At 35.2% G+C, this 12,862-nt stretch overlaps 1 protein-coding gene across 6 annotated transcripts in view; it reads right to left on the reverse strand.

The window, feature by feature from the left end:
• VPS8 (VPS8 subunit of CORVET complex) overlaps positions 1-12,862 on the reverse strand; it is a 315,494-nt gene that overhangs the window by 223,887 nt on the left and 78,745 nt on the right. For all 6 annotated transcript variants that reach the window (XM_065943535.1, XM_065943540.1, XM_065943534.1 and 3 more), the window contains exons 14-15: positions 9,308-9,388; positions 7,052-7,222 (exon numbers count right to left, since the gene is read on the reverse strand). In XM_065943535.1, the coding sequence (XP_065799607.1) occupies positions 7,052-7,222; positions 9,308-9,388 (252 nt within the window). The remainder of the gene's footprint in view (positions 1-7,051; positions 7,223-9,307; positions 9,389-12,862) is intronic.

Consider the following 12,862-nt stretch of genomic DNA (forward strand, 5'->3'; position numbering starts at 1 on the left):
AGTATTTACAAATCTTCCAAAATATATGTGGTGAAGAACTTATAACTAGTAATTTTTCTTCTTATGAAATTGTAAAAATATATACAAAGGTAGAATAAAATAACAAACCCAATGTATCCAGTAACTAGCATCATTAATTATAAGCTCAATCTTGTTTCATCTATAATTCCCACTGACTCCTCTATAACACAGTAATAACTCTGAAATGAATCTCAGATTTTGAACACCTCATTTACAAAAATTCAGTATATGCATGAAAAATCTTTTTTAACATAACCACACAATTTCCTTGACAGACTTTTAAAAATCAACAACCATTCCTCAATATCAAATATCTGATCAGTGTTTGATTTCAAATTGCCTCATAAATGTCAAACATTACTGAGATTTTTATTCTTTGTTTCTACATTTCATTTGTTTAAGTCAAGGCTCAAATAAGGGCCACACACTGAAGTAGGCTGATACATCTCTTAAGAGTCAGTGTGCCTCTATCTCTCACAGTCCTTTACTTTCCATGAAGTTTATTTGTTGAAGATACTGGAACACTTATTCATTGGAGTTTCCTACTATCTGAATTTTGCTAATGGCATCCCAGTGGAATCCTTTAACATGTTCCTCTGCTTCTATATTTCCTCTAGAAGATCAGAACCAGGGTTTTGCACTTTCTTTTCAGTCTGGGTTTCTGGCAGTACCACTTTAAATTTAAGTACAATGTCAGTGGTAGGATTTTTGTAGATGTTCTTTTTAATCAAGCCGAAGAAGCTCCCTTCTATTCCTAGTTTGCTAAGAATTTTATCAGAAACGGATACTGAATTTTGTGAAATGCTTTTTCTACATCTTTTGAGATGGTGGTATGACCTTTTTTTTTTTTTTTACACTAAACTAACATAGTGAATTACATTGACTTTTGAATATTAAACCAGCCGAGTGTGACTTGGATAAACACCATCTGATAATGATTCCACTTTTCATACATTGCTGATTTCTATTTACTACTATTTTACAGATTTTTGCTTCTATGCTCATGAAGTCATTGATCTGTATTATACTTTATTGCAATGTCTTCAGTTTTGTTATCAGAAGTAAGCTGATATCATAAAAAGATTTATGTGCTCCCTTTTTCTCTATTTTTAAAAAGATTTTTATGTAAAATTGATATTTTTTCCTTAATTATAATAGACTTTACTAGTGAAGCTACCTAAGCCTGGATTTTCTTTGTAGGAATCAAACTAACATACAAGCCCTTAGATTTTCATTTCTTCTTGGTCAGCTTTAGTTATCTGTACCTTTCAAAGAATTTTTCCACTTCACCTAAAATTGTTTAATTTTTAGGCATAAAGTTATTTATATTATCTTTTTAATATTTTCAGACTACACAGTGATTGTATCTCTCTCATTCCTGATATTAGTAACTGCACCTTTTTTCTGAATTACTCTGTTTTATCAATTTATCTTTTAAAAAAACAAGCTTTATTTTCTTTGATTTCTCTACTATTAGTCCATTTCCTACTTAACTGATTTGTGTTCACTTTTGTTATTTCTTCCTTTAATATACTTCAAGTTTATTTGCTCTTTTCTGTTTCTTTTAAGATAGAAACTTAGGTTACAAACTTGAGATTTTTTTTAAGGTATTTAAAGCTATAGTGAAAGCAAAAGTCACTCAGTCGTGTCCAACTCTTGGTGATCCGATGGACTATACAGTCCATGGAGGTCTCCAGGTCAGAATACTGGAGTGGGTAATTATTCCCTTCTCCAGGGGATCTTCCCAACCCAGGTATCGAACCCAGGTCTCCCTACTGCAGGCAGATTCTTTACCAGCTGAGCCACCAGGGAAGCCCAAGAATACTGAAACGGGTAGCCTATTCCTTCTTAAGGGGTCTTCCTGACCCAGGAATCAAACTGGGGTCTCCTACATTGCAGGTGGATTCTTTACCAGCTGAGCTACCAAGGAAGCATATTTAAAGCTATAAATTACCCTCAAATTGACTTATAGACCTCAGATTTTTTTTGAAGTTAATTTACAATGTTGTGTTAGTTCAAGTGTACAGCAAAGTGATTCAGTTATTTTACATATATACATTCTTTTTCAGATTCTTTTCCCTTATAGATTATTATAAAATATTGAATATAGTTCCCTGTGCTATACAGTAGGCCCCTGTTGGTTATCTATTTTAGATATAGTAATGTGCATATATTAATCCCAAATTCCTAATTATCCCTCCCCACTCTCCCCTTTGGTAACCATAAGTTTGTTTTTATATGTCTATGAGCCTGTTTCTGTTCTTGTAAATAAGTTTATTTGCATCATTTTTTAAAATTCCACATGAGTGATATCATATGATATTTGTCTTTCTCTGGTTTACTTCAGTATGATAATCTCTAGGTACATCTGTATTACTGTATCTGGCATTCTTATAACTGAGTAATATTCCACTGTGTGTCTGTGTGTATATATATATATACACCACATCTTCTTTATCCATTCATCTATCGATGAACATTTAGGTTGCTTCCATGTACACACAACATGTCGTGGCTGTTGTAAATAGTACTATGAATATTAGACTGCACGTATCTTTTTGAATGACAGTTCTTTCTGGATATATGTCCAGCAGTGGGATTGATGGATCATAGGGTAACTCTATTTTTACTATTTTAAGGAATCTCCATACTGTTCTCCATAGTGGCTGGACCAATGTACATTTCCACCAACAGTGCAGGAGGGTTCCTTCTTCTCTAACTCTCTCCAGCACTGATTATTTATAGATGCTGTGATGCTAGCCATTCTGACTGAAGTGAGGTGATAACCTCGTGTTGTTCTGATTTGCATTTCTCTAATAACGAGCAATGCTGATCATCTTTCATGTACCTATGAGCCATCTGTATGTCTTCTTTGGAGAAATGTCTTTTTAGATGTTCTGCCCACTTTTTAACTGGGTTGTTCGTGTAAAGATGTTGAGCTGTATGAGCTGTCTGAGACCACAGATTTTTATAGGCTGCATTTTCACTTTCATTTAGTTCAAAATATATTCTAACTTCCTTTGAGATTTCTTCTTTGACTTATGGGCTATTTATAAAGGTGTTCTTAATTTCCAAATATTTGAGTTTTCTCCAGATTTACCCAAATGATTCTTTCAACGATTTACTGTTGTTTGCTTTATGGCCTAGCATATAATTTATTGGATGCCCCATCTGCACTTGAGAAAGTTTGTAATTTGCTTTTGCTGGGTGGAATTCTCTATAAATATCAGTTATGTCAAGTTGGTCAGTAATTCTTTTTAAGTCTTCTGTATATCCTTGATGGTTTTCCGTCTACTTATTCTATTAATTACTAATAAAGGAGTTTTGAATTTTCCAAACTCTAATTGTGGACTTGACTGTTTCTCCTTTTAGATTTGTTATTGTCTCATATATTTTGAAGGTCTGTTATGGGATGCTTAAGCCTTTAAGATTATTATGTCTTCTTGACAAATTAATCTTTTCATCAATTTGAAATTTCTCTTTATCTCTGGCAATATTCCCTACTCAGAAATCTACTTAATCTGATATTAAAATAATTAGCCATTCTAATTATTAGTATTTGCACAATATGTCTTTTTCCTTCCTCTTACTTTTAACTTATCTATGACTCTATTTAATGAGAGATTTTTGGAGACAGCATAGAATTGGTTCTTGCTTTTTATAAATCTAGTATGACAATCCCTGCCTTTCAACTGAAATGTTTAGACAACTTCCATTTCCTAAAATTACTGATATAGTTGGATTTAGATTATCTTATTGTTTTCCACCTGTACTACCTCTTCTTTTTTTATGCTTCATTGAATTTAATATTTTTAACATCTACTTTTTTGCTACTATTGACTTATAAAGGGATACTTTTTCAATGACTACTCTAGTGTTTATAATATGCAGCTTTAACTAATCTCAGTCTACATTTACATAATATATTATTTGATGTATAATGTTGAGAACTTTACAGTAACATATTTCCTTCTCCCCACTCCCTGCCATGTACTATTTCTGTCATCCTATTACTTCTACATATCATTAAGTATGTACCACAAAATATCATTACTTTTGTTTTAAACAGTCAACTTATTTTGTTAAATGACAATATTAAGGTATAATTTACATACCATAAAATTCACTCATTAAGTATATGATATGGTAAACGTACAGTTGTTCAACCATCGCCAAAATCCTATTTCAGAATATTTCCATCACTCCACAAAGATAACTTTTACCCACTTCCAGTCAATTCTCATTCCTACTCTTAGTCCCAGTTCTATTAATCTACATCTGTCTCTATAAATTTACCCTTTATAGACATTTCATATAAATAGAATCAAACACTACATGGTCTTTCCATATGGCTTCCTTCACTTAACACAGTATTTCTGAGGTTCATTCATGTTGTAGCATGTGTAAATAGTTCATTTTTTAAATTGAGGAATAGCATTCTGCTACATGGACATGCCACATTTTGCTTATCCATTTATCAGCTGGTGGACATTTTGACTGTTTTGACTTTTTGGCTCTTATGAATAATACTGCTGTGAACATCTGTATACAAGTGTTTTTGTGGAGATATGGCTTCATTCCTCTTGAGTAACTAGCTAGGAATAGAACTGCTCTATCACATGGAATCTTCAATATTTTGAGGAACTGCCAAAATATTTTCTACAATGGCTGCACCATTCCAACAAGCAAAATATGAATGTTCCAACTTTTCTGCACTGTAGTCAACAGTTGTTAGTGTCTCTTTTTGATTACAGGTATCCCGGGAGGCATGAAGTGGTATCTCATTGTGATTTTGATTTATATTTCCATAATGATTAATAATGTTGAATATCCTGTCATCTGCTTTTTGGCCATTTGGTATATCTTCTCTGGAGACTACTGCAGATTATGTCAGATGAGAAATCTGCTCTTACACTTATCGCTGATCCTCTGCATTTAATGTGTCTTTTTCCTCTGCATGCTCTAATATTTCCTCTTTCCAATTCATTTCAATCAATCTGTTCATTTTACTTGTGTTTGGGTTCACTGAGCTTCTTGAACTTCTGTTTATTGTTTTGGAAAGTTTTTGACCATTATTTCTTCTAATATTTTCTCTCCTCTCCTTCGAGATTTCTACTAAACATTAGGCTACTTCACGCTACTTCACTGGTCACTTTTTTTTTTTTTTAATTTTTTTCGGTTTCATTTTGGATAGATCCTATTGTTCTATTTTCAAGTTCACTAATATCTTGAAAATTACTATTTTTGTTTTCTGGTTTTTTTCCCTTGATTTTTTTTTTTCCCAGATAGGAGAGCAAATCCAGTCCCCACTATTCCATCATGGCTGAAAGTACAAATTCAAAGTCTATCAGTGTTTTTAATAATCACTCAGATGCCACCACCGCCACCGCCACCACAGTTGCTAAGAGTCAGGGAGAGTTGATCTGGGGGCTTCCCAGGTGGCTAAGATGGAAAAAAAAATCTGCTTTCAATGTGGGAGACCCAGGTTTGATCCCTGGGTCAGGAAGATCCCCTGGAGAAGGAAATGGCTACCCACTCCAGTACTCTTGCCTGGCAAATTCCACAGACAGAGGAGCCTGGAGGGCTGCAGTCCATGGGGTCACAGAGAGTCAGACATGACCAAGTGACTGACACTTACACTTCCAGACAAAAGAGAATGTCTAAGTGTGGGACCATAATTATTCTTAAGCTAGTGAATTCTATTGAATTACCATTTCTTCTTCTGGATTTTCCTAGTTTCTAAATTCTGAAAATACTGGAAGACTCTTTCACATATATTTATGCTCTGAAGTTCTAATATCTCAGGGAGATTTGAGCAATGGTTAGATATTATGCTGTAGACACTCATAAATATGACCTTCATTACTATTTTTTTTTCCAAGAAATTATGCAGAGAAGCTCCACAAGAGTCTAAATTTCCTGCTTAAAGATTACTGACTTAGGAAACATGAGATCACAATTCCAAGTAATTTAACTGTAAACTACCTATGTAAATGGGCTTCCCAGTGGCACTAGTGGTAAAGGGTGAAGTGAAAGTCACTCTGTCCTGTCCAACTCTGTGTGACCCCATGGACTATACAGTCCAATGGAATTCTCTAGGCCAGAATACTGGAGTGGGTAGCCTTTCCCTTCTCCAGGGGATCTTCCCAACCCAGGGATGGAACCCAGGTCTTCTGCATTGCAGGTGGATTCTTTATCAGCTGAGCCACAAGGGAAGCCCAAGAATACTGGAGTGGGTAACCTATCCCATCTCCAGTGGATCTTCCCAACCCAGCAATTGGACTGGACCCCCCTGCCAATGCAGGAGACACAAGAGATGTAGGTTTGGAAGATCCCCTGGAGGAGGGCATGGCAACCCACTTCAGTATTCTTGCCTGGACAAGCCCAGAGACAGAGGAGCCTGGTGGGCTACAATCCATAGGGTCGCAAAGACTTGGCACACACACCTGTAAAAATTGCTAAATGTCATTGTCATTGCTTAAAATATAGTAAAATTAATACTAAAATCATAACTTTTAGGTCTTCCTTCTCTGCAGACTCCTACATTTCATCTATCTCCCATTCCTAAAGAATTTTTCTCTCAAAGCTCTCTTTGCCTTTCAACGACCACAGTGCTCATACCTGTTCAAGTCTTTAGCAATTATCCATATACTTCCAAAGCCTTACAAGCTACCTGTCTCTCTAGTTTTTAATTCCTTAAATCAGGCTTGTTGTCACCATATAAAACTTTCTAAAATATCTTGCTTTTACAATTTCTTTCTTATGAACTTTAAATTTCACTTCATTATTTTTAGTATAAAAGTTAAAATTCTTTGGTATTAATCACATTTCTGAACAGAAGATAACAGGAATTATTATTTTAATTCACATTCTCGAATACTTACGTATAAATTCACAACAACTTCAACCCAGTTAGTGGTTTTCAAAGAAACATCAAGACATAAAGATAACCCCTCAGAATTCTTAAAATAAAACAACAACAAAATATCAAGTTTATCAAAACAATACTAAAATAATGGATCACCCTTACCAGCGCCTGGCTCACATTTCCTCCAGTGGCTAGTGATTTGAAATGGCTGCTATTATAGACCAACTGAACTTCTGAGATCTCTACTGTTTCCAGTTCCTCCTGAGTTTGCCGATCAATCACATGCAACTTCTCTACACTGTCCAAGAGCACAATTGTGCGTGAGTTTATCCACTATAATTCAAGCACACAGAAACACAAAAGTGAGGCCCATCCCACATCATCATCCAGGACGAGAAGAAAGCTTGGCCACTCAGTTAAATGACATTGAGGACCTTAATCATTTAATCAATCAGGTGATGACAACACAATCACAGCGAGAACTACTCAGTACCAGCCCAAGGAACAGCAGATGCACAGCATAGTATTGAGTTTTGATGGTATTAAAGTGATTCATAATATAAAAGAAGGCTAACTAAGAGCCCTAATAGATATTATGGGATAAATTGTTTTTTACCAAATTTTTTTTAAAGGTACTACATTGACACAATAACTTAAAAGTGACCAACTTTGCATTTCTAGTGTTTTGACATTAATCAAACAAAATGGTGAATGAAACCTCATAAACCTAGCTGGTCAAAGAATGATTGTTAGCATTTAAGTATTACATATTTAAAAATGGAAACTATTTAAAAAATATATATTTCCTTCAAAACATACCTACAAATCATGGCAGAGTTCTTTGCTCTATTTCTCTATATAGTCTGAATATTTGTTAATGAGTACTACTACAATTTTAAAAGTAATAATAATGCTAAAATCTGCTGAAGTATGTCATTTTGATTAAATTTCTTAGGTTATATATAAAATTTATTTTCAAAATATTTTTTTGAAAATTCTCAATTCCTCCCCAAGAAATAAATGAAGTCTTAAAATCTGCACAGTGAGAATTCTAAATTAGCCAGAACAAAGTATTTCCCCTGCACTTTCTCTGATACTAGTTTTGGTTTATTTATATGATCTCTTCCCATGCTCAGAAATTATATGCATAATCAAATAACAATCAAAAACAATCAAGCTGAAAATGGATCAATTTTTCTATTTTAACTATGCTACATGTATATATACTTTATCACTGTAGTGGCTGCTGTAAGGGAAGGGTTTGGTTTTTCAAAAAAACATTGTCTCTCAGAAAACAGAGTTTGATACTCAAACCATTTACAAAGAACTTTTGTAATGTGCTCTCTTGATTACTTTGAGAAACAAAGTACCATTCAGAAAAGACACATTAGCCTTGTACAAACTTAGTGTTAGATTTTACACACTTTCAAAAGTCACCTGGTTAACAGAAACAATGACCAAGAATGTTAGCATGTTTAGCAATTATTCTTGGGATTAGACGCTCACTATTTTAAGTGTTGACACGGTGTAAACAATCCTTTTAAAGGTAACTTACAAAGCAATGCAGTTAGGGGTCACATCTTGCATATGTCACAGGACAAATGAAAAACACTCACTGTCCTACTATTAGAATGACTACTGTGGTTGGGAAATTTTTTCCAGGGACAGAATCATATGCAGATGTTTACAGAGTTATACCTCAAACAAAAAAAAAAAAAACGATATACCTCAAACATCTTAAATGCAAGTGACAATGATGAATTCTAGAAAAACATATTACACAATTCCACAAAGGATTCTGGTAATGACAAAACACTGATGTCTAATATACATGGGAAGAGGTTGAACAAAATTATTTCATGAAATGTATATGGGAAAAAAGTGTTATTTCTAAATCAAGTTTGTGAGATTTAAAAAGCAATGTGCAACTAAATTAATAAATCATCTATTATAAAAATTGATACGAAAGGAAATAATCTTTTTTTTTAAAACCAAAAGTTTGCTCAGGACCGAGATGCATGGTAGAGAGAACTCTGCAAAATTTTTTAGCCACAAGAAAATAGTATCTCCTGAACCAATGAGGACATACTCAGAAGTACCAAAATCTGTTTACAAAGAAAGCCCAGCAATGACCCTGAAAAAATTATTCTGATCTACCCTTTGAGCTATTCAAGATTTTAAAGAAAACTTTTGGTGATCTTGCCAGTGTTCAACAGGCTGAAGGACAATAAAAATAATGTGTAGCATCACATCAATATCAAGACTTTTTTCAGTACAAGCAGGACTTCACTTCTGTCCACATTTTATACGATCCTAAAGGTCATGGTTTATGGCAGAAATCCTGGGAGCCTTAACAGAACATGGACTCAAAACAACTACATAAAGTAATTGGGGCTATTTCATTCCAATAGTACTCACAGTAAAGTTGATGAGGTCATAGTATAGGTGAAGATGCTTTTGCTTAGTAACATGTATCGCTCCAGATTCGTCTCTCTTAACCTGATGATGAAATAAAAACAACCTGAGATTTCTTAAAAACCTGAAAATAGAACTGCCATATGACCCAGCAATACCACTTCTGGGCATACACACCAAGGAAACCAGATCTGAAAGAGACACGTGCACCCCAATGTTCACTGCAGCACTGTTTATAATAGCCAGGACATGGAAGCAACCTAGATGCCCATCAGCAGACGAATGGATAAGGAAGCTGTGGTACATATACACCATGGAATATTACTCAGCCGTTAAAAAGAATTCATTTGAATCAGTTCTAATGAGATGGATGAAACTGGAGCCCATTATACTGAGTGAAGTAAGCCAGAAAGATAAAGAACATTACAGCATACTAACACATATATATGGAATTTAGAAAGATGGTAATGATAACCCTATATGCAAAACAGAAAAAGAGACACAGATGTACAGAACAGACTTTTGGACTCTGTGGGAGAAGGCGAGGGTGGGATGTTTCGAGAGAACAGCATCGAAACATGTCTATTATCTATGGTGAAACAGATCACCAGCCCAGGTGGGATGCATGAGACAAGTGCTCGGGCCTGGTGCACTGGGAAGACCCAGAGGAATCAGGTGGAGAGGGAGGTGGGAGGGGGGATCGGGATGGGGAATACATGTAACTCCATGGCTGATCCATGTCAATGTATGACAAAACCCACTGCCATGTTGTGAAGTAATTAGCCTCCAACTAATAAAAATAAATGAAAAAATAAACAAACACACACACACACAAAAAAAAAAACACCTGAATATCAGCTACTGTTTGAGAGACTTTAAAGTTTCTCACCTAGTCAATCCACATAAAACATGATTTCTATTCAGAATATGGGTAAAACGAATACTGAAAACTAAAGAAACTATTAAACAAATGAAAAAAATCACTCACAAGGGTATGTAGTATATCTGGTATAATCCATGGTATGTCTGGTCAGTGGTCAACCTGTCAGTTTAGGCATACCATGTTCTAAATGCACTTCACTTTAGTGCTTCCAGATATTGTGTGTGTTACAAACTGAAGATCTGTGGCAACCTTGCATCCATCTTTTGGCACCACTTTTCTAACAACATTTGCTTGCTTGCTTCCTGTCTCTGTGTCATGTTTTGGTCATTTTTGCAGTAGTTCAAACTTTTTCAGTATTATTTGTTATAGTAATCCGTGATTAGTGACCTTTGATGTTACTATTGTAATTGTTTTGGCTTTTTTTAAGCAATAAAGTATTTTTTAATTAAGGTATGTACACTGCTTTTCTTTAGAGATAATGTTATTACACACTTAAAAGACTAGACTACAATGTAGTGCAAACATAACTTTTCTATCTATGCCCTGGGAAACCAATCAACTTATGTGACTCATTGCATTGCAGTATTTGCTTTATTGCAGTGGTCTGAGATGGAAACAACAATATCCCCAGGGTATGCCTGTACTGGCAAATGTAACATTCACTCTATCATACTCAGAACAAACTAACTTCATCACGTCAATAACTGTATTTAGCCAAAGTTAAAGCATAAAATAGGATTAGTGGCATAGTGTAAAAAATGTAAAACAAAAGAACATTAAAAGGAAAAAAAGGGTGCTGCAGTGACCAAAACTAGGCTTTTCTGAAATATGATACTAGTATAGCTCAAACAGCCCGAAATTTCCCAGGACTTCAAGTGTTAATATTGTACTTATATATGCATATGTATACACTCTATAATTTTCAGCTGTCCTTATCATTTGTTCTATTTCTGCTCCAGGGCAACAGAGCACTGAAGAAGACAGACACAATACAGTGACCTGCCTGAAACTCATGACATTCAATTCAACTTGGGCTTTCTTGCATACTTCCCATAGCAGTGGCCTAGAGGTCCTTCTTTCCCTTTATGTCCCAATTCCTCTTTGCCTTCGAGTCCCATCACTTGTCATGTTGACCTCACCAGATAACAAACAACTGAGACCATTTAATGTGAGCCCTTCATGTCCTCCCATCTTTACTTCCTAAGACACTTCCCCAGTAAGAAAGAAAGCTCTGGTAAAAGAAGCTAGATCTATAACCACGTGTTTAAGAGCAAGTTCCACTATTACAGCTGAGTCACCAAAGGTAAATCATTTATTCTTCCAGTTTCATTTGTAAAATGAAAATAAGAAAGCACCAAATTGTTTTGTATCTTGCATATGTTGAAACTGTTTCATAAACAAAAATATCAAGGCCAACATTAACTATTTTAAGATTGGCTGAAGTCCTTACTAATGAAAATCACTTCACCTGTATAAACCCTGAATCCTACTCCCTCCTTCACTGCTTAATATTACCCCTCCTCTGCTAATATATTTAGTCACTTCTTTGAAAGGTCCTTTATCCTCTTGCTATCAGACAGGTTTCTCACTTATCCATCTTCAAAAAACAAAAATTTCCCTCTGATTTACTTCTTACAGAAAATTAAGAACTTTTCTCCTCTTGCAACCAAACACTGTACTCAGTAGTGTGAGTCTGTTCTTCTAGAAACCCATTTCTTTAACAATGTTCTATAATTCAGCTTCCACTTCAATTCCGCTGATGATTAGTCCTCTGAAACGTTTCTAAAAAGCTACTTCTTACATATCTGGTGGCCTTGCCTTCAGTCTTCTTCCTTGATCTCTCTTTGGTATTGGTATTACACTGGAATTGATAAAGTCCTGAAGCCTCTCCTCCTCCGTCTTTTGTGATGCTATAACTGTTCTATTTCCCCACCTACCTCCACATGCCTTTATAGGATCCTCCTTTCTTATTGCCTTTGTTTTCCTTTTCCTTAACACGAGTGTCCACCAACGTTACGGATGCTCTCACTTTTGATTTACAGAGCTTCAACTACCTTCTCAATCCTGGAATTCGCATTTGTACCCCAGACCTGGATTGCCAATCAGCCCAGAGAACATTACTCAAGTCTTACCTTCACTTCCAACCCAACACTATCCTTCCCTAACTCTACTCTTTGAATATGTCATGCTTCTAAAATACAAAGCCAGAAATGCACTGTTTTATGTCTTTCAGTCCCCATGAAAAGCCTTGTCTTTCCTTCAAAATGCCATCCCTAACTCTCACTGCAACCATCCTTTGTCTAAAGACTTCACTTGCTTTATTACAAGAGCAAAACCCTTTATTTCCCTCCAACTTCCTATAATCGGTTCTTTTTTTCTATTTCTGCAGTGCTATTCCTAAAATGTCACTTTGATCATATCACTTTAATTACCTAAAAACCTGTGATGGTTCCCCCTTACCAATCTAGGGAAATTATTATACAATCTAGATCAGAGGTTAGCATACTTTTTCTGTAAAAGGCCATACAGTAAATATTTTCAGATCTGCAGAGCATACAATCTCTGTCGTAACTACTCAACTCTGCCACTGTTGTGCAAAAGCAGCCATAAATAAGACGTAACCAAATGGGTATGAAATAAAACTTCACAAAATCAAGTAGCCAGCCAGGTCCACA

The sequence above is a fragment of the Muntiacus reevesi genome, chromosome 8, assembly GCF_963930625.1.
Source record: "Muntiacus reevesi chromosome 8, mMunRee1.1, whole genome shotgun sequence".
Classification (NCBI taxonomy): domain Eukaryota; kingdom Metazoa; phylum Chordata; class Mammalia; order Artiodactyla; family Cervidae; genus Muntiacus; species Muntiacus reevesi.